Raw genomic sequence first — 27,289 nt, 5'->3', positions numbered from 1 at the left:
CTCTTACGAACAAAAAGATTCGTGAATTCGTCCCCTACACTCTTAAAAAAATTCACACCCTTCGGGTCTTATCTTGTCCCACAACAATATAGTTATCTGTCTTGCTCGCATTTCCTTTAACGCTGCGAGCCCGGTACTTCCAAGCCACGCACGGCAAGCGCGTTATCTGCGTGACATAGCATTCTCGACAGGAAAGTATAGCGAGCGCCGAGTTTTGAAGAAAGGAAACGCAAGCAAGGTAAATGACAGTTATTGTTGTGGGGCAAATATACACCCCAAAGGGTGCAACTATTTTTAGAGTGATTGACTTACCGTATTTTGAGCGAATATGTATGATTTCAACTATAATCAACTAGCCCAACAACATTATGTAACGATGGCGCTTTGTCGTACACATTTTCCAAGATCGGAGAGAGAATCGAACACAACCCTTGCCGGTGCCCGTTATTTAATCACCAGAGAGATTGTTGGAATGCCACCCTAAGCCAATTAGACGACAGACCACCCACAAAAGTAGATATTGGACGCCGGACGCGAGCTCAATCCGCAAAGAAGGCCACTAGAGCAATGCGGCACATACTAAAGGCGACTCGATCGACTCAACCCGCCTTTCAACTCGTAGGGAACATCGCTGCCTGCACGTCCGTATAGCCTATTATTACTCTTAAGAGGAAGCTTTAGCTCGTGGGCTTCTAACTGTATACATGGGAAAGGCGAAATAGTTTTCCGGGGCAACCACTGCCCGACATTTGATGAGGTTTGTTGCATTTAAAGAAAAAGTTAAAATCTAGTGACTGTTGGTAGCGAATTTTCGATTTAGGCCGTCAATGTATTAATAAAAATTGTGAAATATCGCAAATTTTGAGAAAGCGCACCTATTAAGCTCGCAACTATGTAACGCAGCAATGAAAAATGATATAACAGTTCTGTAAATTGCATATAATAGTACAACTCAAGTGGACGAAGATGATTACACATGGCTGTCAAATTTATCAGTAATATGTGAGTACGACTTGTGGAAAGTGCTTGTAGACAATGAAGCTAATTCACGTGTCACATAATCTGACATATCAAATTTGTCCGCTTTGAATGCTCTAATGGACGCAGTTTGGAGAACTGCGACATGTGTTCTTGGTGCAGAGCCACGAAGTTGTAAACTTCGTGCTTACATTATTTTTTCACGCTTACCAATTTTCGTAAATTCCTTTTAAAGAATTCCGGCCCTAAAACAAAATTACGCTTACAACAGTCACCATAATTTGACCTTTTCTCGCAAATGCAACAAATTTTGTTAAAATTGGCCCAGTGGTTATCTCAGAAAAGCGTTGCTACGTTTTACATGTATTTGAATGGGTGACATCGGAGTTGGGCCCAAGCTAAAGCTTCCTCTTAAGGTGAAGCCATTATGCAAGACGTTGAGCCGGCATTCGCGCTTATGCGGGTGCACACACACACACACACACACACACACACGCCCACGCGCGCGCGATGTAGAAATTATTGTGAAAGAGGTGTTATTTCAGCATTTTAATGCACAGAAAGGCTTGTATAAGCACGACGAAACGTATCTTAGTTAGAGCAACTTTTAACATCTTTAGTAGCATTGAAACAAACTAAAATATTAACGCAATAGAACTACTTAAAAATCATTTTATTCACCAGCTTGCCCAACTTCACTGACGAAGGGTAGCGGGATAAACAAGGGACCAGTAAGAAACGCGACACGAGCCGACCTTACTTAGTCACCCTAAATAAAGAAATTCCCCTCAGTACTCAAATAAATATAACTGCATGGAAAAATATATTTTGTTTGCCGAGACAGTGTCCTTATTCACATAAAGATCTTGCGATAAACTACTTCGTAAAAGAAAATTCCAGCCAATCCTGGTGCTGTACATATTGTAAGCGAGGATGGGCGGGCAATGGCAAAGACCGCTTACGAACTTAAAACTTTATGAATGCGGCCCCAGGTGTTCTCATCACTGCCCTATCACGGATTATACAACTCAGTGCAGGATTAACCCAAAGAATGAAGTGCTGCCTGCGGCAGAATCGTAAGCTATCTCTGCCGAATGACAGCGTCGATATGTGGAAGCTCAACGTAAACGTCAAGCGCAAGCGACTGTCGAACAGCGTCGTGCACGCTTAAAGAGTGCGACTATAGACTCACGCTTCGTCGTACAATTAGGATGTTCCAACGCGCAAGCGGATTTAACGATTTACTTATATAGCAAGGCTGCGTTCTCGTGCAAATGCATTTTGTGCCACCGCTTCTGCCGCTGCACCTAGTGTGCGTCTGATGATGTGCGAAGAGTAGGGTGGTTCCTGCTCTTTTTTTCTTTATTTACTTCCGTTTCTGCCTCCGCCAGTCTAGAGCGGCAAATTACTTGTATAAACGCGGTTACTTTCTCTCTCTCTCTACAACTTTGGCTTCACTGCACAGTTTCATAAAATGCACGTGCAAAATAGGTCAATGCAACTAGGTTCCAAGATGACGGCTGTGATGCCGTGGGCGGCATGCCAGAGCACGATAGAGAAAACTGAAGCAAAGGTAGGTTACACTGCACCGAAGTGACCTAGAGGCACGACAAGGCGTTGGATCGGAAAAGGGCGATCAAGTGCGACGATCGCTCGAGAGCAATATCCGGGCCGGAAATGCCTCAACAGTCGGAATGGCGCGCGACTGAACGCTTCCGTTCTCGCGAGCAAGAATGCTCTCTGATACGGTTGCAATCAGGAAAGTTAAAGCTGCCGTACCCTGCGGCTACAGCAGCCAACTGAAGCTTTCGAGCCACCGCTTACGTATCGATCTGCTCTCCATTGTCAATGAGAAACGAGCGCCAAGCGTTCGTTCAGTGTTCACATCGCCGCCATCATTTTTATACCCGTCTCGTCGCGACGAAGCTTCGCCGTAGAAATGCCAGCCATCAGTCATACTTTTCAAAGCGTGTCGGGTTGTCACTCCCCCTTCCTCTGTCAGTGCGCTGGAGTTGCGCCCACCTAAGTCATCAGAAGTGAATCAAAATGACGAGAAATATATAATGGCACTTACAAAGAGCAGACAACCGTGGATCACTTCGTGTTTATGCCATATCACATTTAATAAAATTTAACAAAATCGTAATGATGTGCATGGAAGACATACAGCAAGGTACTCGTAATTATCCGACGATCGAGAGTGCGGAGACGTCCTCAGCGTATCGATATGCACTGCTGGAATGTCGCATTGGTTGACAGATTATGACGGCACATTATGGCGCCGCGCTATAACGACAGGCTAGTCTCCCTTTTCTAACCACGCGTTGTTTTGCGTGTTTCGCAGTATTAGTTTTCTTTGTAATAGAGGGTCAAGGCGTGGACCGCACTTCACTGCGCCGACGAAATGGGCTCCGCTGAGCATACCTGCAGCCCGGCGATATCGGCGGCCGAGTGCCGGTCGACGCCAATGACGAAGACTCCAAGGCCGTACTCCTGGCCGCCGCGGATGGTGAGGCCCAGGCTGCGGCCCTTGTCCACGTTGAGGCTCACCTGTACGTGCATAGGACAGCGGTGTCAGTTTGGAGAGGGGGAAACACAATAAAGGCGTGCAACCTCCCAAAACAGCGCACGAGCTATGAGAAAGGCAGTGTATAGTGCGAATTTCGGGACCTATTTCGACCACCCGTTGTTCTGTAACAAGCATGACACACAGAAACGTATACATGCCTGCAACCCCCATCGGGATGTGGCACTGCGGCAGGAAATGCAACCCGGGACCTCCTGCTCATATGGAGAATGCCATAGCCGCGGAGACAACACTGCAGGCCAGACAGAGATATAATGCGCACACTCCGCTACTGGGGGTCCTGTTCCTTCTTTTTGGTTGGGCGTCGTGAGTGTTTCGTGGAGGCGGCTGAGGTCAAAATCGGAGTGCGCTGAGGGGGCGTAAAGGCCACCTCCGCGTCATAGCACTATCTCGCCAATGTGCTTGCGCAGGCAGCGACTTGGGTGTGCGTTCGGCGCCATGTGTGTTCCTCGTGTCTACACTATCTGCGGTAGCCTGCGAGCTACATTGTTAAGGATTTCTGGGTCTTGCCAAAGCCACCTGTGGCAACTGTTTCTCCCGATTTATTACGCTTAGGTGATTCCTTGAAGATTCGATTCCTGTTGAGCGCTTCTGCAGTTTTTGCGCTGTCAAAAAACGCCACCTGCATTTGACGCCGCTGTTGCCTGAAAATTGTGAGGCGGCGGATGAGAGAACGTATTAAATGTCAACAAGCGTTGCAGGGACATGTACTCGCCGCGGTGGCTGAGTGGCTTTCGTTGACCTTGTGCTGCTTGCTGAGCACGACGTCGCAGGTTGGATTCCCGGCCGCAGAGGCCGCAATAATGTGGTGTCTGAATGCCAAAACACTTGTGTATCATGCTTTGGGTGCACGCTAAAGAAGCTCGTGTTGTTAAAACAAACCGGAGCTCCGCACTACGGCGTCCGAAATTAGCTGTTCTGCAGTTCCGGAACGTTGAACTCTACAATTAATTTTTTTTAGCGAAATGTACACAAAGGATATGTGATAGCAAATTCAAAAGAACGAGTGTAAGTCTAAAATCGATGCTTCTGGGCCAAGAAAACACCACCGGCGTAAGTGCGGATGCACGTTTATCGTGTAGAGAGGCCACGTGTGGCTGCACTGTTATAGTATACGTGTAACGATATGCTCGCCCCGAAAGCGGCCAAGGCAAGTGATTTCGATAAAGCTGCCCTCATCACGCGTGCATCCATAGCCCTCTACAATGCGGAAAATCTTTAATGTTACATGTACACATTGTACAGGAATCGCAGACGCTTTTGTCAGTACAAACTGAATGAAAATACATGTAGTTTCTAAACATCCGGTCCTTTATACTCGTACTTAACGCTACACTCCTAATAAGTGAACAAATTGTTTTTGTTCTTGTTATCGATGACGTTGGTATTAATTAATTTGTCCGCATCATCGATAACAAGAACAGAGAGCAAACGCAGGCAAATATTTCGCCTCCGACCGCAAGGCCCCCTGCAGCGCAGTGCCCTGTCGCTCCCTGCTGCGCACCTTGTGCACGGGTGCTCCCCACGACGCTGGCGGTGATGTGGGCCGGCCGTCGCGGGTCACCCAGGCGTAGCCGTTGTGCCGGGATGGAGACGCGACGCTCAGCCGCAGGGTCCGGTGACTCTCCAGGACCTGCGCCCGGCGACATTCGGCCGGAAGAGCGAAAGAGCGGCAGGCACGCCAAATGCCGATGTCGATAAATCTCGGCTGATAACCGTTGTTAAACAATACATCTTGTCCTAGACGCACAGGGTCGCCCATGCACTCGAAACTAGCCATTAGTACACAAGCATTCAAGGGTATAGCTAATGTTTGGAGATGAAACTTAAAACTTTCCAGATGAACGCACAGATGAATCTTTGATATCAGTACGTATCTGCGTTGTAGGTCTCATATGCGTCACACATTCTCCGCGAGGTGCAAAGAGTGTTCAAGGTATATCGAGTTAAATATCAATGAAGTTTTTCTCGCGACTGTGGACGCCCCTGTATAAAATTTGCGTTGCCGTATTCAATGCGATGCTCTGAATGCAAACAGCAATGGTGGTGCAATCTGGTGTCCCTACGTTTAATCCAAGTGGCATGGAACCTTTACTGCAACGAGCTGCTGAGCTCCGTGTATATAAGGAGGAATGAAGAGTGTAGTCAAACGCAAAAAGGTTCATAACGCATTCTAGTTATGTACAACATCACAAGATGTCGTCGCCCGAGCTTCTGTGTTCGTTTACGTATCCACTGTCACGGTAATGCAAGAAGGGTAGTAAGTGTGTGGCATGCTGAATTTCTCTTACGGCATGTGGGCATAGTATTAGTGATTCCGAAACCTTTATCTTTCTTTATTTGCGTCGTTTCTCCCTATTTCCTTTCGTTTAATGTTGTACTCTTCCTTCTTTCAGTTCAAAGTCCATCCGTTGAGTGGTTTTGGCGCACCAATGACAACTTACCCACCGTGGTTGCTTAGTGGCGATAGTGTTGGGCTGCTGAGCACGAGGTCGCGGGTTTGAATCTCGGCCACGGCGGCCGCATTTCGACGGGGGTGAAAGGCGAAAGCACCCGTGTGCTTAGATACAGGCGCACGTTAAAGAAACTCCGGCGGTCCTAATTTCCGGAGTCCCCCACTACAGCGTGCCTCATAATCGGATCGTGGTTTTGCACGTAAAGCCCAACAATTTAATTTTTTTAAATCACGAACGATACTCCTTCGATTAGCACACGGTAAAAAAGAAACGTACAATATAAGACAATGACACCTTCGCCAGTTGGTCGAAGTAGTGACAGAGATAGCAAAGGTCAGCGTTGTTCTTGAAATGCTGCACGGCGTCCTAAACGTACGCGAGTGCGAGTTGTTGGCGCGACGCAACACACAAGGCAACTAGTACTGGACACAAGGCACAGCCACCTGGCAGCAACCAGGTGCATCTCACGAACGCTGGAACCATGAAGAGCTCCGCCGGTGGCGTTATAAGGGTTGCGCCTCGATGGTGCGGAAAGTGAGACCATCGGAAAATCGCCGGTGTTAGTCAGCGCCCAGCGAAAGGTTAGATAACGCTACAGCTTGGCGTTCAGCTCCCAGCACTCCGCGCAGACCAGTGACACAGCAGCCCAGCAGGAACGCCAGGGTGATTATAGTGTGGTTTCTTATACACGCTCATGCCGGCAGCGGAAGGCAGTACGCTCGCCTGCCACCGAGCCGACTGTGCGGAACGTTGACGTTGCGTCCGCGTCCCTTCGTCGTTTTTGCAGCCAAAGCGCTCCGCGCATCTGGACGTCCCTTAGGCCACGAAGCGCATGCGCCGCCGATAGCGGGACAGCGCGACAATGCCGGCGGCGGCGGCACGAGAATGCTCCTCGAGCGTCCGTGTAATTTCTATCGCAGTAACGGGAGGGGTAGCCTGCGCCTGCAAACGCGCAACAGGCTTAAGTAAAAGTATCTGTGAGCACCAAATATTACGGGAAAATCAGCAGGGAAAGTATGGAAAATAAGAGAGAGAGAGAGAGAGAGAGAGAGAGAGAGGAGAAACCGCCAACAACAGGAAAAGGACTGTCAGAGCCAAACTGCATAGACGCAGATAAAGCCCCAACACGGCTGATTCAGCACCCGTACTCGGAAAGCTCTTACGCCAGAACTATTCGTGTACGAACTAGACAACGAGACACTGGACGGTGGGCAGCTGTCAGAACAAAACATAGCGTAGTGGTCGCAATGGACGCTGAAGACTAGCTAGAGCGCTATAGTTGGCTTTCTGCGGTCCGCGAGATATGCTTTGACAATGACGTATGCCGCCTCAGAATTTTCTGCTCCGTTTTCTCTTTGTTCTTTCGTCTATATTTAAACCCCTTCCTCCTACAGCGCAGGATAGCGAGCCGCATTTTATTCTGGCTAATCTCCATGCCTTTCCGCTCTTTTGCTCTCTCTCTATCGCTTGTGAAAATAAGCAGAGCTTGAAAATAGCCTAGTCGGGGTAGTTTCATCATTGCGCTGGGGCAAGGACGGTGACACATAAGGTTAGTAGAGAAGGAACGGACAAGTGGAACGCAAACTGTCAATTTAAAACTGAGTTTTATTCGAAAAGAATGAAGAATTTATACCTGTAGCTGCTATCAGCAGCTGCAGTTTCCATGCGCAAATGGAAAAAAAAAAACGGAGACAAAAGGAAGATAAAAGAATAAAAATAAACAATCTGACATCTTAAGAATTGGCTTTAAATGTGAGGGAGTGACAGTCACGGCTCGCTTACGTAAGCTTCTGCAGCAGCTGAAACCAAGTAAAACGCTTCCCATGTCGCTCTTCCACAGCTTGTGCAATGCGCAGCCAAATCGCCAGGTGCATTAGCTATAGGCTAAGGGCGTATCTATGCTCCCTGAGGCTCTCGCTTAAGCAGCGACATGTCTGCCCGATGTAAGCGCGATTGCACGAGTGCGGTATTTTACATAGACAACTCCCTCTTCATACGGGACGCATTTGTGCACCTGTTTAACACCACACGAGCTATGATCCGATCTGTATTTTTATTGCGAAGCAATACTACTTTAGGTCGCACTTCCGCCCGTTCCGTGGCGAGGAGGTGGTAGGCACTGGGCCTCTTCGATTTTCGGAGTTCTGGCAGCCCGCTGGGAGCCAGACGGCAGCCAGCTAGTTCCGGTTCTGACAGGAAGTCACGTGGCTGGGATCCCAAGACAACCCGAACCTGCCCGAAGTTTGCAAAATCGAACGCCGGTACAGCTGGCCAAATGTAAACATGCTAGCAGCATGGCAGCGCCCGTCGAGGCCGACGCGTGCTCGGCGTAGTCGGCCCATTATGCGTTGCCAGCTTGAAGATATATAGTTGCATTCAGGAATACGATCACTTTCGCGCGATTTCGCGCGACTCGGCCAACCTCGCCTTGCGCAGCGCAACAGATGGCCTCCGACGAGGCGGATGACAAGACGCGAAATCGTGATTGTATACTCGAAAGCGATAGCTGGAGGATCCCTGCTCGCAGCGATCACGTCGACCACCGGCGACATTGATGAGTTGGCGTTGTGTCATCAGAAGACATAAAAAAGCAGGTTATCGGGTACGTCTCATAAGCATAAAATTTCGCGCCGACCTGCTTGGGCTTCGATTTCAGAAAGTTTGTTGTGGCTGATGGTGCTTCTCATTTAAGGAGCTGGGGACGCGGCTGGCGCGTGAAAATGCACGTCGCCTATGACCAGCGAAACGTTTCACACGAAAAACAACATTGGTGGCAATCATGAGAGCAATAAGCCAATGTACGTGTGTATAAATGTACCGAGTGCAATCAGTTTATTCTTAGATCAACGGCCTGCAGTTCGAACACATATCGGTTTCGAGCTGCCACCTCAACATACGACGGAGAGACGGAGCAAACACGGACTAACTGCAAAGCCTTCGCTAACTGCAGAGAAAGGAGAGATATACATACGCGAAATACGTGAAAAGGAACGCCACCAGAGAAAGACGAACCGAATATGTACCGTACTGTGTGAATGAGCGTCTACAGCTTGCGTGGAACACGATGCAGATAACATGCACGCATGAGAGCGCGGCGCGCTGTTTACCGCCGCGAAGAAGCAATCAGGGGACACACACACACACAAAAGCTTCAAACGGTTCCCCACGGCTCGTATCACACCGCTTCGCGATGCTGAACGGAGCGTTAGCACCTAAAAAGATAACGCTAGAAGTAAGGAAATCCGAAGATGACCGTAAACAGTTGGCTGAGCGAGGTAAGTTTAAGTCCTCAAGCGCCCGCGTTGCAATCCGTGAAGTCCCCGTAAAGATGGCGGCGAGCGCCCATCGCCTCTTTTAGTCGTCTGCTAGCCAGAGAACTTCCAGAGAGCAGCCAGACCAAAATCGTCCTGGCAGGTTCCGGCACCCCGCGGGTAGCCAGAACCGTCCAGCGTGAGCAAAACGAACGCCCGACGGAAGTGCGTAGCGCGGTGGGCGGAGCAACCCGAGAAAAACGAAGACGCTCTGGCTGGCTCTGGCAGCCCGCGGGTAGCCAGAAGTGGAAAATCGAAGAAGCCCACTATTGACCTTTAGCGTGACCTCGCTGCGTGACGTCACACCAGCTGTGTAAAAACGGGGCCCCATCTCACGCCGTCGCGAGGCGAGGCGGTAGCCACCAACGGCGGCCTAACTCCCGCTCCTCTCACCAGGGGCGCTACGGTCGGTGCGACGTCACACCAGCTGTGTAAAAACGGGGCCCCATCTCACGCCGTCGCGAGGCGAGGCGGTAGCCACCAACCGCCTCGCAATCCTCGCACTATTGCTTCGCAATCACCAGGCTTAACCGAGCTAAGCCACGGCCGTTTTTTTTTTGTTCGGTTGGCGTTTTGCGGAAAGACCCTGCAACTTAATGTGCAGTGCCGAGAACACGACTGACAGCTTATATTTTCCAGCGACCTTTCTCAACCTATGCACAAAGGTGTGCACACAAGACAAGACAACTGGGTGACCTTTAGGTTTTTGCGGCATTTTTTTTTCTTCCCGTTCTCTTTTACTTCAGAGGCCATGATGGTTTCCGCAATGGATATTAAGGCGTGATCAGCCTATCCGCGTAATCTGAGTCGTGACAATTGAAGACCCATGCTTTCTGATACCCTGTACGGGAAATACTTTCTAACAGCCTGGATAATGCAACAAGAAGCAATGCATCGTTCAACTCATTTGCTATGCGCCGAGCTTAAGGGTAGCAAACCTTTCTCACACCTTTGTTTGTACGAGGGCGAATAAGAAACTCTTTGCCCCGATTTTTTATTTGTCAAGATAAGGTACATACAGGTAATTATAAATTTACGTACTATATTCTACATACCTTCCACTATTTTCCCACATAGTCCCGACACCGGTTCAGACATTTGTCCCATCGCAGCACTAAATTTGAAATGTCCCTGTGGTATAATTCGTCCGGTTGACTGAGGAACCACCGTCGGATTGCTGTCTTGGCTTCATCGTCGCACGTGAATTGCTGTCCTGCCTGGAACTTCTTCAGCTGACCTAAAACGTGGAAATCACTAGGGCTGAGGTCCGCACTCTATGGTCGGTCGTCCACCGCACGCCGGAAATGTTGTCAGTCAGCGACGCACGCAGCCTCCCCGACCACTCATTGTCATGCAAGTCTTCGCGGCCTTTTGCGAACTCACACCACCACCACCACCACCACCACCACACACTTCTCAAAGAGGGATACCTTTTCCCGTAGGCGTGCTGCATTTCCTTGTGGATATCGATGGGCGTTCGTCCCTTCCTCCATAGCAAACGAATCACACTTCGTTGCTCGTGCGCCGTCTACGTGTGAAGCACAACCACCGTCTCCAACAACTGACATCAGCGCCATGCCGCGGAGCTACCGGCAGGTAAAGCCGGGCCGGTCCAAGAAAAGTCCACCGCTGGGAGTAGATATGTTGACTTCGCATTTACAGCCGCACTTTGGCTTAAAAAAAAAAAGAACAGGAGCACAGACTTTCTGATTCACCCTCGTACATGCGTTCCTTCTGTAATCTGAATGTCAAGGAATTAGAGGTGACCCTTCTTGGAGAGAGCTCTGGGTTGAATTTGAGTTCTCTGTGAGCCTTCACAAAGGCACTCAAATTGGTGTGGATGCCATTTCTGGCATATGCATCTTTTTTCAAGCAAATGAAGTAGTTGCCTACGTACCGGAAGCATTTCACAACCCCAACATATTGTAAAGTGTCATCAAGGATACGGTTGTCATGTGGAAGGTAGAGCTCGCACAGAACTGGCGCGATGCGAGAACCTATCGAAATGCCGTCTTTTTGTTCGAGCATATCACCCTCAAAACTAACAAACAAAGCACACAGGAACAGTTCCAGAAGTGTAATGAAATTAACACGCTGATACCGAGATCAGTCGAAAATCTCACGGGGCCAAAGCAGTGCAGATACTGTAGCACAGTTGAGAGCACTTGTGGCCTGTGGTGCATTGTCGAAAAGGTCCTTTACATCCAGAGACACACAAGCCACAGGCGATGTATTCTTCGAAAATGGCGACCACTTCATCAGAGTTCTTAATCAGAAACGGGTCATTGACAGAAAGCGTAGACAGTGACTTCTGCAGAAAAATGGCCAGTTCTTTTTGCCATTACTCTCGGTCCTACAGAATTGTCCTTAACCGAAGTTTATCGGTTTTAACCCAATAACGTGGTCGTGTGTCCACAGGCCGCAAGCCTGGTCGTGCGTCCACCTTGTCGTGTGCCCGAAAACCACAAACTTGGTCCACACACCTGGTCGTGTGTTCCTTGTTTTCTATATACTAACTCCGTGTGTCAATGTGCCTGCCACAGTGCAATGGAATGTTGAAACACTTGCTTGTGTCTGTGTTTCGAAAACGTATCTCCTTACGATTTGGAGAGAAAGACCACCGGCTAGTGGAGTGCGTCCGGTTTTTGTTTATGATAGGCCTCTAAACTGCTAGTTTCTTCATGTCGCTGTGCCTGTCTGTAATTATACTGCCTATGCCAACGGTGCGACGCCTGCGAAAGACGACAAAGACAACCTACGACCAAAAATATTTGTGAATTCCGCTTTAGGCTCACGAATCGACAGCCTTCAGTTCGTAACTGCTATTTATCACTGGCCAGGCACTTTCGCTGATAATACGTCCGACAACATGATTGGTTGGTATGTGCTCTTACGAACTGTTTTAGCGTAAGAATGCGCTTGTAAATACGAGCCCAGGGGTGCTATGCAGGATGCCCCAGGTTTCTTCGCTTGGCTGAGTTTATCTCGACGGCCATCAGTGCAACAAAGGTAGCGAGGAACGCTCGAAAGCCGCCGACAATGAAATGTCGAGATAAAGTCACGTATGTCAACACGGGGAGCGCACCCTGCGCCCGCCGCTTCCTTGTTTCAAACACAGATGACGGGGGAAGTGTTATCGACTTTATGATCGCTTGTTGTTATCAACGCAATATCGCAATATAGAACCACCGGGACTCTCCCGCTGTCCGTCTACTCAGTCTACTCAGTCGTTTACTCAGTCCGTCTACTGGGGAGCGTCACGGTTGTGTCTCGTCTTTCGGACATTATCTGTCTATCCGCCATTCCCTCGGGGCACAATGTGAAGTTTAATAAATTGCAAATTAATTGAAAAAACATTCACTCCACGTCTCGTGCACTTTGAAATGCTGATAAATGATCATAAAGTTAGTAAGAATACGCCAGAAAGCATTTTTTATATAATTTACTTGGCCAAGTGTGGCAAAGTTACCTGCAGGAATTGCAAACTTGCACAGGTATACTGCAATTATTACATCACTTAGTGACAGAAAATTTCCGAAAAATGCTGTAGCCCTGAAGAACGAAATCATGCAAGAAAATTTTATTCCCGAAATTTTGCGAACACTGGAAAAAATATGGCAACCTTTCGTAGCATAGGGTAGCAAAAAACAACAGCAGACGAGGGTACATGCAAACACATGTCTCTCAAATAAGTTTTAACTAGACATGAACCTTCCATAACTAATATCAGACACTTTTTTTATTCCCTCGGAGATTCTTAGTAGTTTGCTGAACATTTGAATACCAACTATGAAAGCTTCGCACGTTTATTCCATCAGGTGAGGGGAGGCTAGTGCACTGTCTGTAGGCTTCGGAAACTTCAATTTTCCTCATATTGAGGATAGAGTGCTTGCCATGTGGTCAATACACGTTGCGGTTTAGCCACATTAAAAAGTAAGTCGAACATGTGGGTACCTCTAGACGTACTGAATGGTCAGAAACAAGCAGCCATAAGCATGTATAGATTTTCTACGGCAACACGATAGAAGCCAGTTACGAATAGTAAAGTATTCTTTCATAAGTGCTCTTTATTGATTCCCTGAACAAAAATGTTAGCAATTCATGAAATAAGACAAAACATGTCTTGCTGATTTTTTTTGTCTCAATTCCCTTGCCGTCACATGCAAGCATGTGACTTCATCTATTCATTTCTTTCTCTCATATTTGAGACTTTTTTGCTCCACATAAGTTCCCATACCTTAATATGTTGAGTGTTTCGTCTATTCAGACGGCAATGTAGTCTTTTATTTAAAAAAAAAACTGTTACATATAGGAGCACACAAACACTGTCAAAATCATTGACGTGTTGACGAGCCAGTGCGGGGGCTTCATGACAGCGCCGAGACCCGGATTTCGTTATTGCGTGTTTTCTGGGTTACACAGTTTCCTCCTTACGGCATAAGAAGCTTTTCGCCATTTGTGAACAGTAATATACTAGCACTGTATATTTTAACGTTTTCTTCTTCAGTGCACCCTTCAAAGTAAAAACTTCTTGGCTTACATCAAATCTAGTGAATGAATTGAAGCAACTAGTAAATCTACAGGGAAGCAACACATTCAAAATATTGCACAAGAAGGTTGTCAGTTCAAGTTGAGCAGCCAGACAGCCTGCTACCTTGGCGGCTTGGCTTACATTGAGAACCAATGAAAAGAAGGAATTTCTGCGGAGGCTTTCCTTGTTACAACGAAACAGAAAGCCAAGCCAAGCTATTCCTTTGCAGAGAACATGTACTGGCGGAATTACTTCTAAAGCTACAACGGGGGTGGAGAGGCGCTTTAATTTGTGCCATTACGGTATGGACTCAGACGGAACTACTAAAGGATGGTGCCCTGGCTTTCAGGCCAGGAGACGCAAGCTCGGAAATGCAGCACAGAACTGTAAACCTCTCGGCTCACGCATATTCTACACTAGGCTAAAGGAATACTGAAGTACTGACAGAGAAATTTCCAGTCATAAGGGCGTATTCTGCATCCCATCATAAGTGTCGCAACTCAAGGTTGCCTTTCTGAGCAAGAGATGATGGAGATGCAGCACACCACAACCATACAAATGTTACAGAAACTGAAAGAAACAATATGTGGTATATCACCTGAACCTTTTACAGCGAAGCTTTTATCCTCTCGGTGGTCGGAATTCTTCGTCTCCATCCGTGAACAAAATTATCGCCATCAGGAATGGCTCACACCACTCGTAATGCAAAGGCTACAAGCACTCGGCAAAGTGAAACGAGCAGCGCATACATTCAATGGAATCACGCATACAATGTACAGAACAACTTATTTTTCAATAAATAAGAAGCTCAAAACAAGCTTCTGTCATCGTCAGATATGGATCAAACCCCTGTAAGCAATGGCTCATTCTCCCGTAGGCAAGCAAAAGAATGCAATAGCTCATACCTCCCTAAGGCAGAGGCTAGAAGCACTCAACAAAGTGAAGCGAACAATGCCTACATTCATTGAAATCACCCATAAAACACACGGAGTAGCATACGTTTCAATAAAGAACAAGCTCGAAACAAGCATGCGAACCATCAATAAAGCATTGCATACCCTCCTCAGCAGTTCTAGTGATGGCTCTTTAACAGCTTCGCTGGACATCCACTTTCGCAGGGCCGGGATGGCGAGCCACTTTCATACTCACAAAGTCACACTAATCGAAGTTTTGCACAATTTGCATCAATATAATCCAGTTTATTCGGTGGAGTGGACCTTTCTTTTCGCCTTTGTATGCGCTGGGAAAGAATCGACGATAAAAGAAACAGCTTTTTCCCAAAATTCTGTTCTTTTTTGCGAGATCTCACATGTCTAAATGCACTAGGTGGAACAATTAACAAATAAAAGAAGGTACCGATGATTTGACCACGTGACTCCTTTTTCGGCTACCCACGAGGTAACGCCCAAGTGTGATAACCCAAGAATGAATACATCTCACCGGTCGTTTGCAGCGCTGTGGAAGCTGCAGGACTCCTTAGCCCAACAGGAAGGCCGAATGGCCCTCGAGATATGTTCATTCGCACCGCGTCGTCTGCTCAGCGCCGCACTAATTAGCGTAAAATGGCGTGCATGCGCAAAGTCGCTAACATAACGCGTATCACTGTAACGGATCATGTACCAAGCAAACAAATCTCTCTAATCCCGCCAGTTATCAGACAGTTCCACTCGAACTATCTTCTGCTATTCCACTTCCCATGCATATCGCCTATGTACGCATCATACCTTCGGCAGTGCTGCAAACAACCTTTGAAATGTAGTATAGGTAAGCCAATGAAGCTGGAGGCGTGCCGAGGGTTTAATTTTATGCCTTAGTACCATCGGCTCATTAATATGAGTGAGTCGTTAGAGCTCGCGGAGATCCCAAACTTTGCCAAACTACTGCCTTCCTGCCTAGCACCCCAGGGCTCGTATTCCGCGTAAAATATTGCTTACGATGAAGGTTGCTGGGTCTCAGTTGATCCTAATATTCGACCGGCCATTTGCGGAAATGGCCGATCGAGCGCAAAAAACTTTCACGAAAAAATATTTATGTGAATCCGGTCCCCATGCAGGGAATAAAATCACTTTTTTTTCTCTTTCGTAAGAACACTGTCACCGGTCGGCCGCTTGCACTAATAATAATATGTTGGTTATTGTTCTTGTTCTTAAGTGTCACTTTTGCGTACGAAGCGGTTGCCAATATGCACCCGTGGCCTAAGGCGCGTATTCACAAAACTTTTCTTGAATAAGTGCCACCAACGACCAGCAATCGTTGCGGCGGTCGTCTCGTTATTACACTACATCTCCAGCATACCATTAAAGTTTGCATCTCTGTTATTATCATAACGATCGCTATAATGAGTGGCGCGCCAACAAACGCCGACTAATCATCAATCGCCGCGGCTGAACGGCATACTTAAAAAAGGAAAATTTGTGATTACGGACCCTGCTCCGTATTTACACAATTTTACTGTGCCTGCATACAGAAGGCTAATCTGTCGGTGGCCATGGGATCGGTGATACTCTTTAGATGCTGAGTGCATTTTTTACTTATTATGTTTCTAGAAGACAATGCGTTTCTACATCTGGATGACACAGATTTCGGAAGAATTCGTCATGCGAAACACAACAGCTTTCCTTCAGTCAGAAACTCCATCTTGCACGGATGATACGCAGATTGCATGTTCCTCGATTTTTCTAATGCTTTTGATGAAGTACACCACAGCGTTCTTAAGCTTTGCAAACTAAATCTTCCCCCTAATATGTTCCCATGGCACGAGCATTTTCTTTTTAACAACTCGCAGTTTGTTGCCTCTGACAATCACTTTTCTCTACATTGACCCGTCAACTCTGGTATATCCCAACAATTGGCATGAGCCATTGTTATTTTCAAAACCCATATTAATTATTTACCTAACTGCACTTCTTCCAACATTCACCCTTCGCTGACGACTGCGTTATTTTAGAAATTAGCCAAGAGTCGAACATTAGCACCACGCGAGATGTTAATAATGCGATCTCTAGCTGTTACGATCCATGGCTAAGGATGTTAAACGACCTAAATGTAAGGCTATGAGCGTCATCCGATGTGTGTCTTCTGCTTCGACTTCTGTCTCAACAGTCACATGCTGCAATTTGTGCCATCATATAAATACTTAAGCGTCCCCATATCCTCGACACTTTCTTTGTCTGTACATATAAGTAGCCGAATTAACAACGTGAACATGTTAGGTTATCTTTTAAACGAAACTATTCTTCTCCCTCTCTAGCGAAGTTCCCTTTGTGTAAATCATTCATTCGTAGTAAACATGGGATATGTAGCATTTATTTGGGACCCCTACTCTATCAAGGTGCTCCGTCAAGGTAGACCGCATCAGTAGAGGCCCAATTCAACTTTCAATTCAATTCAATTCAATTCAAGTTTATTTGCGTCTATACATGTACAGATGACAGGAGTACAGACAAAAAACCAGATGAATTCGGCTTGACGGGGTCTGTACACCATACAGAAATGGCACTGTGCACAATAAAGAGAACACAAACATACAATAATGGATAAACGAGAAAAAAAAAGTGAACATTAGTGAACTTTGTATAACAGAAATACATACGGGTAAAAAAATCAACAATAGAATACTGCAAGAAATTATATTACAGAAAGCGATTTATTATTAATTATTTGTCCGACTGGGCAAATAATTATTCTGTAGTGACGTATATAGAGTAAACTTGAGGGTCCTTTTTTTTAAATACTTGAAGTAACAAATGAAAAATGAGCACTGTATGTTAGTATGGATATACATGTGGTTTATGTACAGTGAAAACAATAAAATGTCGAAATATTTGGTTTTATTCTGACTTCATTTGTAAAGCACTTAGAGCAATAAAAAAAGTCAAGGAGTTTCTCTGAATTATCGTGGTGCAGAAGCGCGGTGCCAGCTAGGGCCATTAGCGCTCTGCTACGCTTCGCTAAGCCCAGACGCAACCCCTTCCCACACCTGCACAAACACACACACGCACACACAAACACGCGCGGGCGCACTCCCCTCCTACCCCTTTCCCTTCTCTTAACATTCCCCGCAATCAAGTGACTGCGGTCACTTGGTGTCGAGCGAGACATAAATGGAGCCAGGGCAGCTACTTCCTTCACAAAAAATACAGCTGGGGAACTGAATGCCCTCACCCGACTACGTGGCAGCACTTGCAGCGCTCGGCAGCGACCATTAGACCGGTGTCAATGAAGTACGCAGCCGAGGCTTTCTCGTGGTCGTCGTCGTTTTGTCGCGCTTTGTGCATCCGAGGCTGCTTGCACTCGCAATCGCTGTTCCTCACCATTCCGCTCTCACGGGCGCCTGATTGCTCCGATTGATGGCCTCGCTCTGCGGTCCTTAAAGCGGCCGAAGACGTGAACGGCTTCGGCGCGCGCCAGTAAACATCGTAGTGCTTTTTTCTTCGGTATATTATGTTACGCGACCTAATTTGGTATAATTTGCTTTTATACGCACCCAACGCGCACCTTTGGAAAAGAGCCGTTTCAATGGGGCGTGGTGCCCATGAAGGCCACACGATCGTTGGCTTTTTGATCACGTTCCCTGCATCGTTCTTAAACATGTGCCACGAAACCATTATACTTGCGCTTGGTTTTCTGCCAAAGAAATATTCACGGACTTTCAGATATGAAACCGAAAAAATATCCCCACATTCTGCTAGTGCCGTAAAAGTGATACATAGAAACGCGGAAACAACACTACTTTCAAAACCGCTGGAGCCGCTTTAACACACATTGCGCATATGTATTTGCGTGTTCACTTCACCTTTCTTGCAATTGGTTCTCTAGTAACTCAGGGGACCAATTGCAATGTATGCTCAGTGACCTGGAGAGGCAAAGCAGAAGGGTGGGTCTAAAAATTGATTCCCAGAAAACTAAAGTAATGTTTAACTGTCTCGGAAGAGAACAGCAGTTTACGATAGGTAGCGAGGCACTGGAAGTGGTAAGGGAATAGATCTACTTAGGACAGGTGGTGACTGCGGATCCGGATCACGAGACTGAAATAATCAGAAGAATAAGAATGGGCTGGGGTGCGTTTGGCAGGCATTCTCAGATCATGAACAGCAGGTTGCCATTATCCCTCAAGAGAAAAGTTTATAGCAGCTGTGTCTTACCAGTACTCACGTACGGGGTAGAAACCTGGAGGCTTACGAAAAGGGTTCTACTTAAATTGAGTACGACGCACCGAGCTATGGAAAGAAGAATGATGGGTGTAACGATAAGGGATAACAAACGAGCAGATTGGGTGAGGGAACAAACGCGATTTAATAACATCTTAGTTGAAATCAAGAAAAAGACATGTCCATGGGCAGGACATGTAATGAGGAGGGACGATAACCGATGGTCGTTAAGGGTTACGGACTGGATTCCGAGGGAAGGGAAGCGTAGCAGGGGGCGACAGAAAGTTAGGTGGGTGGATGAAATTAAGAAGTTTGCAGGGACAACATGGCCACAATTAGTACATGACTGGGGTAGTTGGAGAAGTATGGGAGAGGCCTTTGCCCTGCAGTGGGCATAACCAGGCTGATGGTGATGATGGAGATGATGATGATTCTCTTTGAAAGCTCATGTAGTGTGGCCTTCTTGATATATTTTACATCGCTGCAGCTGCGTTGATTTGGTATGCAGTGATACTGGCATGGTCGGCTGAGGATGATGGGGTATATCTTTCAAGCAGACCTGCCCATGCGCTGGTTGGTGTAGTAGATGCATGATTCTATAGCTTACTATAGATCTGAATGAAATGTAAGGTGTTGAAACAAAGACAGACATGGACAAGAACGTTAAGGCGTTATCCGAAACAGTACGTAATATGTTTCTAAAAGTAAAAACGAAAACAATGGGTGAACTTGGCGTCAGGCAACGCTCACACTGCTGCACTGCACGTGAAAATGGCTGAAATGATTGCCTATAGCATATCGGTATTGAGCCCGTTGTTCAGCATCTTGCTTACAATGTGCGCATGAATGAAGCCGTTCCGGGTTACAATTTCCGCCCCAGTGGTATCCAAGTGGCGAATACGTGCGCGTCCTTTGCATGTACATACGACTACTTGTGATCGATTCGAAGATGCGATTTGATTCGCTCCAACGAACGTTTGAAAGCGGCGCGAAACCTATAGTCTTAATCGCAAATGATAGGCCAAGGATTATTTGAGCTAAGAGGTGGCATTTAAGCCTGGGTCTGTGTTTTCTTACTGCGCAAATTGACACTGAGCTGCTTACACATGCCGTACTGCTATTAACGGAGCCACTTCGCTGAGGGAGCGTAGCGTTCACTGACATTCTGTAGAGCGTCAATTAGACATAAGCTGTGCTGGCTCAGTGATTTGCTATGAAGCACCTCACACGTGCAGCTTGTTTTGCACAAGGAAAGAAACTTTTCCACGTGACGAACTACAGAAGAAAGCGAGAATGTTTGAAGGAAGGAGTTGCTGCAAAATGTAATCCAAAAGCACGCATTCACAAAAAAAAAAACACATAGCAATTATTCGTAAGAGCAATTCCAGCCAATCCCGATGTTGATGATAATATAAATTTTACAACCTTGGCTTATGCTTTATTTTTTAGCCTCACCGCAGCACGAACAAATTAAGTAGCACCACAAGTGTGAATTGTTTGCCCCAGTTTCGCCCCAAAATGGCGTAAATGAGGGCTAATCACATGGCTGCCGGCTACGTGACAATTGTCGTCCTTCTATCGCTGTCGCGAAGCTCGTCCATCGGATGAGCAAAGGTGCAGTGGACTCCACGCAAGCACGACGCGAAAGGAAGTGAAAGGCCCGAATTCGCAAAGCTTCTCATTCGTAAATTCTCTTCGCCATTGGGCGGCCACTATTGCCGATATTACGTTCGAGATCACGATCGTCATCAGATCATCATCACAGGGGTCACGTGAGCACTCTATTCGAATCACGAGCACCGCCGATACCCATAATGACGTCACGGTCATCTTCGTCATCAGGACCGTTACCCGCTCGTGGCTTCTCCCGGAGATGCTGTTGCGCGTTTCCCTTTCTTTCTCTCTTCTTTTTTTTTTTTTGCTAAATTAAAGCAACTTGCGGTGACTGGCGACTTTCCAACTAATATTTTCATATTCAGGGGGTGAAAAACTATAATAATTTGTTGGAAGCTCACTTTGTTTGAAAAATGCTTCAGCTTTCTTTTAAGGGCTCTGATGGGAAGGCGGGCGATGGTTGGGAAAGTAGAATACTTACCAACGTGCGTAAAGAGTGACTTTACATATACAGCTGTACCGCAATGCGACATGACCGTGGTCGACAAAGAATACATCCCAGGGGCTGAACTCACAAAGCTCTTTGTTTGAAGAACAGTGCAGGCGGGGGGCGACCGAAATCGCAAATGTTACGTACGTTATAGCTATTGTCCGGTGTCTTTACGAATCGCATTCACCGTAGGAAGAGCTTTATGAATGCAGGAGCTGGCCACAAAAAGTACACAAGTTGTGCGGCCCTGCTTCGCTATAGCGCTCTTTGCACACAAAGTAGAAGCTTTAGAGGTTTCACAAGCTAACCGATGCGATATACACGAACCCCACCTACCCAGCGCACGGTCTACGAGCTCTCCGTTGTGACGTCACACTAGTGGATATACAGTCCATACGTTTCAATGGCGACGCACAGATGCAAGCAGCGGCGCTTATGTGGTGTACACTCTTATGCGCCATGCTTGGCACGGAGGTTCTTGCTCCACGATGTTCACTTGCAGCCGCTCACTAAGAATATTTCAAAACATATTCTGAGCAGCGCTGTAAGTTCCCAGCGCGTGAACTTGGCAGCAGACAATGTAGAGGCAAGTGACCTACTTCCTTCCTGGTCCGAAGAAATAAAATAAAAATTATATTATGAGGTTTTACGTGCCAAAACCACGATCTGATTATGAGGCACCCCATAGGGGGGGGGGGCGCTCTGGAAATTTGGACCACCTGGGGTTCTCTAACGTGCACCTAAATCTAAGTATGCGGGTGTTCTCGCATTTCGCCCCCATCGAAATGCAGCCGCCGTGGCCGGGATTCGACTCCGCGACCTCCCTGGTGCGAAGAACAGTGCAGCTATACGGGAGAGACCCGTGCCAAACCACATTCAGACTTGCGAACAGAAACAGCCACGTTGACATTTGGACGGGTTGGAATAGATCCATTGCGAATTAATGGCACCGGACACGTGCTGCTCGCAACTTGCATGTGTAACCAAAGCAGGTAAGGAGGGAAAAACTAATTGAATAGCATTCTGACATGTTATTGTGACAAAAATACAAAGCTTACAGCGCGAGTCTAAGAGCCCTTAATCAGAGAGTCGTGCTGCACCTGGAATGCTTCACATCCAAACGTCGTAAGGTCACCAGATAGTGCTTCCAAAACGAAAAGCTGTTTAATATTTTGTCTACAAGAAATACACATAAGAAAGTTAGATAAGATTAATCACGTTCCTGAATTCCAAAGAAAAGCAGTACAAGTAAAGCAACGTAACGGTGACCTTAAAGTTTATCGATTACTTCCTTGGAGATTACACATAATCATTTCATTTAATTTATTTTTGAAAGTGCCCAGGAACAACTGTACGCCTAGTACTGGTGCACTTGTGTTACAAAAAGAACAGAAAACAAAAGAAAAAAAAAAACTTGAAAGAAGTGTGGTACATGATGCAACAAAAATTGAGTTACATACAGACAAATTGACTGACAAACTGGCTGACGTTGTTGAGAAAGGTTTTAAGACGAAAGCCTTAAGTGGCTCATGGATCGAAAAATCCGTTGTCAGGCGTTAACGAAAAATTAACCGTCCAGCGTTATGGCAGCGAAATTAATGATTCCACCCGCAACCACTGGTGGGAATCGAACCCACGACCTTTGGTGTTAATAAAGGCGAAGGTAATTAAGACACTGGAACCAACTACCTTTGGTGGGAGAAAACAAGTAATAGGAAGTAACAACGCATACAAATGAGAATGTGAGGGAATTTAACGAATGTCTAGTGAGCGCACTTGCTTTCGCAACATTTAAAGCGCATGCTAAAGCAGCTGTGAACTTTTTAAAATTATACCAACTTTTCCTTGCGCTTCTCTCTTTTCTTTTCCTTTTTTTTGTTGCTTACGTGTACGAGACTGGCGGTTAGTCCAACTTAGCGAGGTGACAAGGCCCCGCGCCCGTCGGCAAGGGGACCAGGCGGCACCACTCACCTGCAGCGCCGCGTCGAGGTCCAGGTCGCGGAAGGGGACGTGGTTCGCAGCCAGGATGCGGTCCCCCGGCCTGAGCCCCGCGCGGTGCGCCGCCGACTGGGGGTCGACGTGGGCGACGATGAGACCAGCCCCGGGCTCGGCGGCGCGCACCTCGAAGCCCAGCCGGCCCGAGTCCAGATGCCGGCTGGACGGCGACCGCTGGAAGGTCACCGTGCGCACCGGGTCACGCCACGGCGACGACATGGACCCGCGTGCCAGCTTCCCAGGGGCTCTGCACAGGGCCGGCCCGATCGGGTCTTAGGCGGTATGCACTTTGGACTATGTCAGGTAAGTATAGTGTAGATTTCGGCGCGCGCGACTGTTCTTCAAACACTCGCGTGCTGCTCTAATTTTGCAACAACTCTCGCCTATAGAATCGGGAGGTTGATACGGGTGCCAATTTCTTACAATCGGAGATGGTATAGTCGTTTGTGGTCGCGCTCGAAACACCCTATCTCTGTCGGTAGCGTGGCCGCAGTGTTCATTGAAATCCCGAGGCGTCGTACTTACAGAGCGTAAACAGCATGCTGTAGCAATCTTGTAATGACAGGCACAGGTGAATCGTGGCAGCAAGGGCGAGAGACGACAAACGGTTTCGACGAGCAAAAAATGATCGCGAATGAGATATCAGAGGATGCAATCGCTTTTCATCGCTTCCTTAATTCTTAGCGGTATCTTCATTTGAACAGCACCAATAAAAACGAGAACGAAAATACCAGGACAAATACTGCGGTGACTCGCGAGTCTTAACAACTACCGAGCTAGCATTATCGGAGGTTTTTAAAGAAACCCAGCAAGTATAAGGAAAGAGATCCTTTCCCTCAATATTATTCCATTACCATCATCCACCGCTTATAAGCACCCCGTCCTGGCGATCAGCTTATAACTCTGGGGAAGCGCGATAAGGCGAATAATTGAGATAGAATCTTTACATTATCCCGGCCCCGATGTGCGATAGGGGAAAAGTGAGTAAGATCACGATTTCTACTGCTATATTCTGAAAGACGGGTTTCTTTTTTTCACTGTCTAAATGCAAAATATGGCAACATTATTATTCAGCTTCGTAAGTTTTGCGTTTGTGAAATAACTTGCCGTTAAAATGACTGTAGAGTGTCCAATGAATAAATCCCATACAACAATTCTTCAAGCATCAAGTTTTTCTCTGCGTCGTAAAGAATACGAACCAAACATTAAAGCTAAAGTAAAGAAAAATAGCCCGGAACTATCCCCGCGTGCGCGGAGCAACTTCTGGGCTCTCAAAAATGCCGCGAATGAACAAAAATTGTTCTTAACACTGGGCTCACAACACCCGCCATGGTGGCTTAGCGGCTTTGCTGTTGCGCTGCTAAGCACGAGGTCGCGGGATCGAATGCACCCAATGTACGATATGCTAGAGTCCTTTCATTTCGCACCCATCGAAATGCACCCACCGCGGTCGGCCGGATTTCTCGATCACTCCGGGTCTTTCAGGGAACACTATTTCTTGTAAGCTGCTGTGTGGAAGACCTTTCTTGGGTAGGCTGAGAAGCAACGTCCTTTTTTTTTAATGTCGACCTGCAGGCACACTGAAACAAAATTTTCAGCGTAATCTACTGTAAGAGCGCCTCGCCTTCAATAACTGCGCTATTCTGCAGGCAAAGCCTGTTTGAACGCGATACAAGAAGGTACTCTCTTCATGACAAAGTTCTTCGACCACCCGAGGTTCAAGTGGAGGTTTGTGGAGCATTCTAAAATGGTTGCAGATCGTGGCCTGTGTGTCCTGCGGGTTCTTCGGGGCTATGAATCTAAGGACACATGACAGCGTCTCACGCGCAAGAGCGTCAGCCTGCTCATTTACTTCAATTCCGATGTGACACGAAACCCACCAAAACATCATCTTGAAACCACTGCTGCGAACGTGTTAAAGCAGCCCCAGCGATTGCTAAGAGAAAGGTTGTCACGAGGGATTCCACGATATCTGCTGTAGCACTGAGGTTGAGTGTCATGATGTATTGTGCGGAATGCACCTGCTGGATTTGCGTAGAGTGGTGTTGTCGAAGAAACTAGGCGATCTGTACCTGCAGGCAGAGACTGACACGCCAAGGGAAGGTGTGCAGGACGGAGGTGCACAGCTATGCGCCTATGTGCTCGCCGACTGATCCGTGTAGACTGAACACGACGCTTCCTTGCGCCTCTTCAGGACTCTCAATGGAAACTCTTCCCGGTAATTTAAATTTACGAAGTTTACTACTTATCTTCACTAATTATGCAATTAGACCGAATTCAACAAAATAGTGTGACTGGCTTCAGAGAGTTGCAACACGATTTTGCTCGCGTCCTCCCATAGCACGCCGGCGTATGATTAACATAGCGGGGTACTAAGTACTCTACAACGATTTCCACGCAATAACCGAAGGTCATATATAATGCCTTGAACGAAAGCCACTTAAGGATTGCGATGGGTGTGGAACTTGTTTCTACGTGAACTATTTCGGCGCCATAGTGGAGTGAGGTTGGATTGTCAAAGCAATATTACACGGCGCAGTGGTGTAAATGTGTGGTCCAGCTTGATGCTTCCCTTGTTCGGTCAATTTTATTTATTTATTTATTCTTAATGTAGGCTTTTTTTTGCCCCTCTGAAACTCAGAAGTGACACATCGGGTCCAAGCACTAATCAAGAGGCAGGGTTTTTTTCCTTCATAAAGAAAGAGATAACGTCAAAATGAAAGCGTTCACTGTTACGTGCGTGCCTTTTACGGAAGACCACATCGTGCGGCACCAAATGTTCTTGATAAGGTTGAGGATCCGCGCAGCTGGGTCGGTATCGGCGATCGTTGCGCAGCGCATAAAATAGCGAACCGCGAACTCTAACACCGCGCTTCGTCTTATCTCCACTGTCCCTAATCTGTGCAGAAATTACAGTGTTTACTTCCTTTAGACTTTCGGAGCCGCGGTAAACAATACAAGCCAAAATTTTGCAGCAGACAACATCGAGATTAAATGGCTTGCCATCGCAGCACCCCAACATCATTGGGTAAATGTACTGACTTTCAAGAGCTGACTGCGATATGTACATGTAAAATGCGTTCACTTTCATTGCGCGAATCGTTCGTTTAATCGTTCACTAAGCTCGAACCTTCCGGCAGCGGGCCATGCATTAAAGAGGCCGACTTCAGGCATGCAAGCTCCATCCAGTTTTTCTCAAGAAGGGCGTGCATCTTCGAATCTCTGCTCTTGGCATGGCCACGCTAATGGGTCCCTTCCGTGAAAGCTAAACGGTTTAGCTCGAAAACGGGTCGAAGGTGGCCGCAGACATACTATAACGATCGGATGGCTAATGGCTCGATCGAGCCCCACGCGACAAGCCCCCAGTCGCCGGGCGATCCATATGACCCTCCCCTCGGCGAACTATTCGCGCGGCTTGTCGCCCGCTGAACGCAGGCGAAAGGGAGCCCTCGCTGATCACGGCACGGCTCCCTTTTCGGCATAGTTTCATCCAAAAGGGTGCTTTTAATTCTCGTGCGCTCGACAGTAAAAAAAAAAAAGGTAATGTAGAAAAGTAAAAAAGAAGCACTAGAAGGAGCGGAGATTAAACTACTTAGCAACGCAGGGTCTTAGCAATGCAGTCAAGTTCTCGTCGCTGTTTGCTTTCCTGCCAAGCGCGTGAAAAACTGGCGCATAGACGAAGTGCCCGGATGAATGCTGGACTGCATGCACGAACATGGTGAGATAAAGGAAGGAAAGAGGCACCAACTCTCGCAGTTTACAAGGGAATGGGTTAACTCTTCTGCTTCAAAAAAAACAATTGATTTTGGTAGGTGGCCTGTGAAAAGAAAATGATAAGAAGGTGTAATGAGACAAAACGCATTTTTTTAAAGCGAAACTTTCTTTGTCTTTTCCTTCGACTTTCCCCCTGCTGCTGCTGCAGTGGGCTGCTGTCGGGCACACCGCCTCGGGCGGGGTGGTTCAGAGCGTGCATAAAGCTGACAAGCGCGAGTAAGAGACGAAAGGCGACGGGAGAAACTCGTTTTCACCCCACCGCGTCGAATGTGCACAATGCCCTATGGTGCTCGCTGGCCGTGGCCACTTTAGCCGCTTGACAGCTGTAATTATCCGTGACATCCCTCAGAAGCATTGCAGAAACTGCAGCGCTTCCCTTTCTACTAACGTGCGAGGCCAGAGG

At 47.2% G+C, this 27,289-nt stretch overlaps 1 protein-coding gene across 1 annotated transcript in view; it reads right to left on the bottom strand.

Annotated features, from left to right (window-relative positions):
• LOC126516541 (whirlin-like) overlaps window positions 1-27,289 on the bottom strand; it is a 277,363-nt gene that overhangs the window by 168,553 nt on the left and 81,521 nt on the right. The window contains exons 3-5 of the mRNA XM_055063788.1: window positions 23,089-23,359; window positions 5,070-5,198; window positions 3,403-3,528 (exon numbers count right to left, since the gene is read on the bottom strand). Of these exons, the coding sequence (XP_054919763.1) occupies window positions 3,403-3,528; window positions 5,070-5,198; window positions 23,089-23,331 (498 nt within the window). The 5' untranslated portion in view covers window positions 23,332-23,359. The remainder of the gene's footprint in view (window positions 1-3,402; window positions 3,529-5,069; window positions 5,199-23,088; window positions 23,360-27,289) is intronic.

Source organism: Dermacentor andersoni, chromosome 1 (genome assembly GCF_023375885.2).
Source record: "Dermacentor andersoni chromosome 1, qqDerAnde1_hic_scaffold, whole genome shotgun sequence".
In the NCBI taxonomy this organism is placed as follows: Eukaryota; Metazoa; Arthropoda; class Arachnida; order Ixodida; family Ixodidae; genus Dermacentor; species Dermacentor andersoni.
Note: the sequence above shows the minus strand (reverse complement) of the source record. Positions and strands in the feature narration are given on the sequence as shown.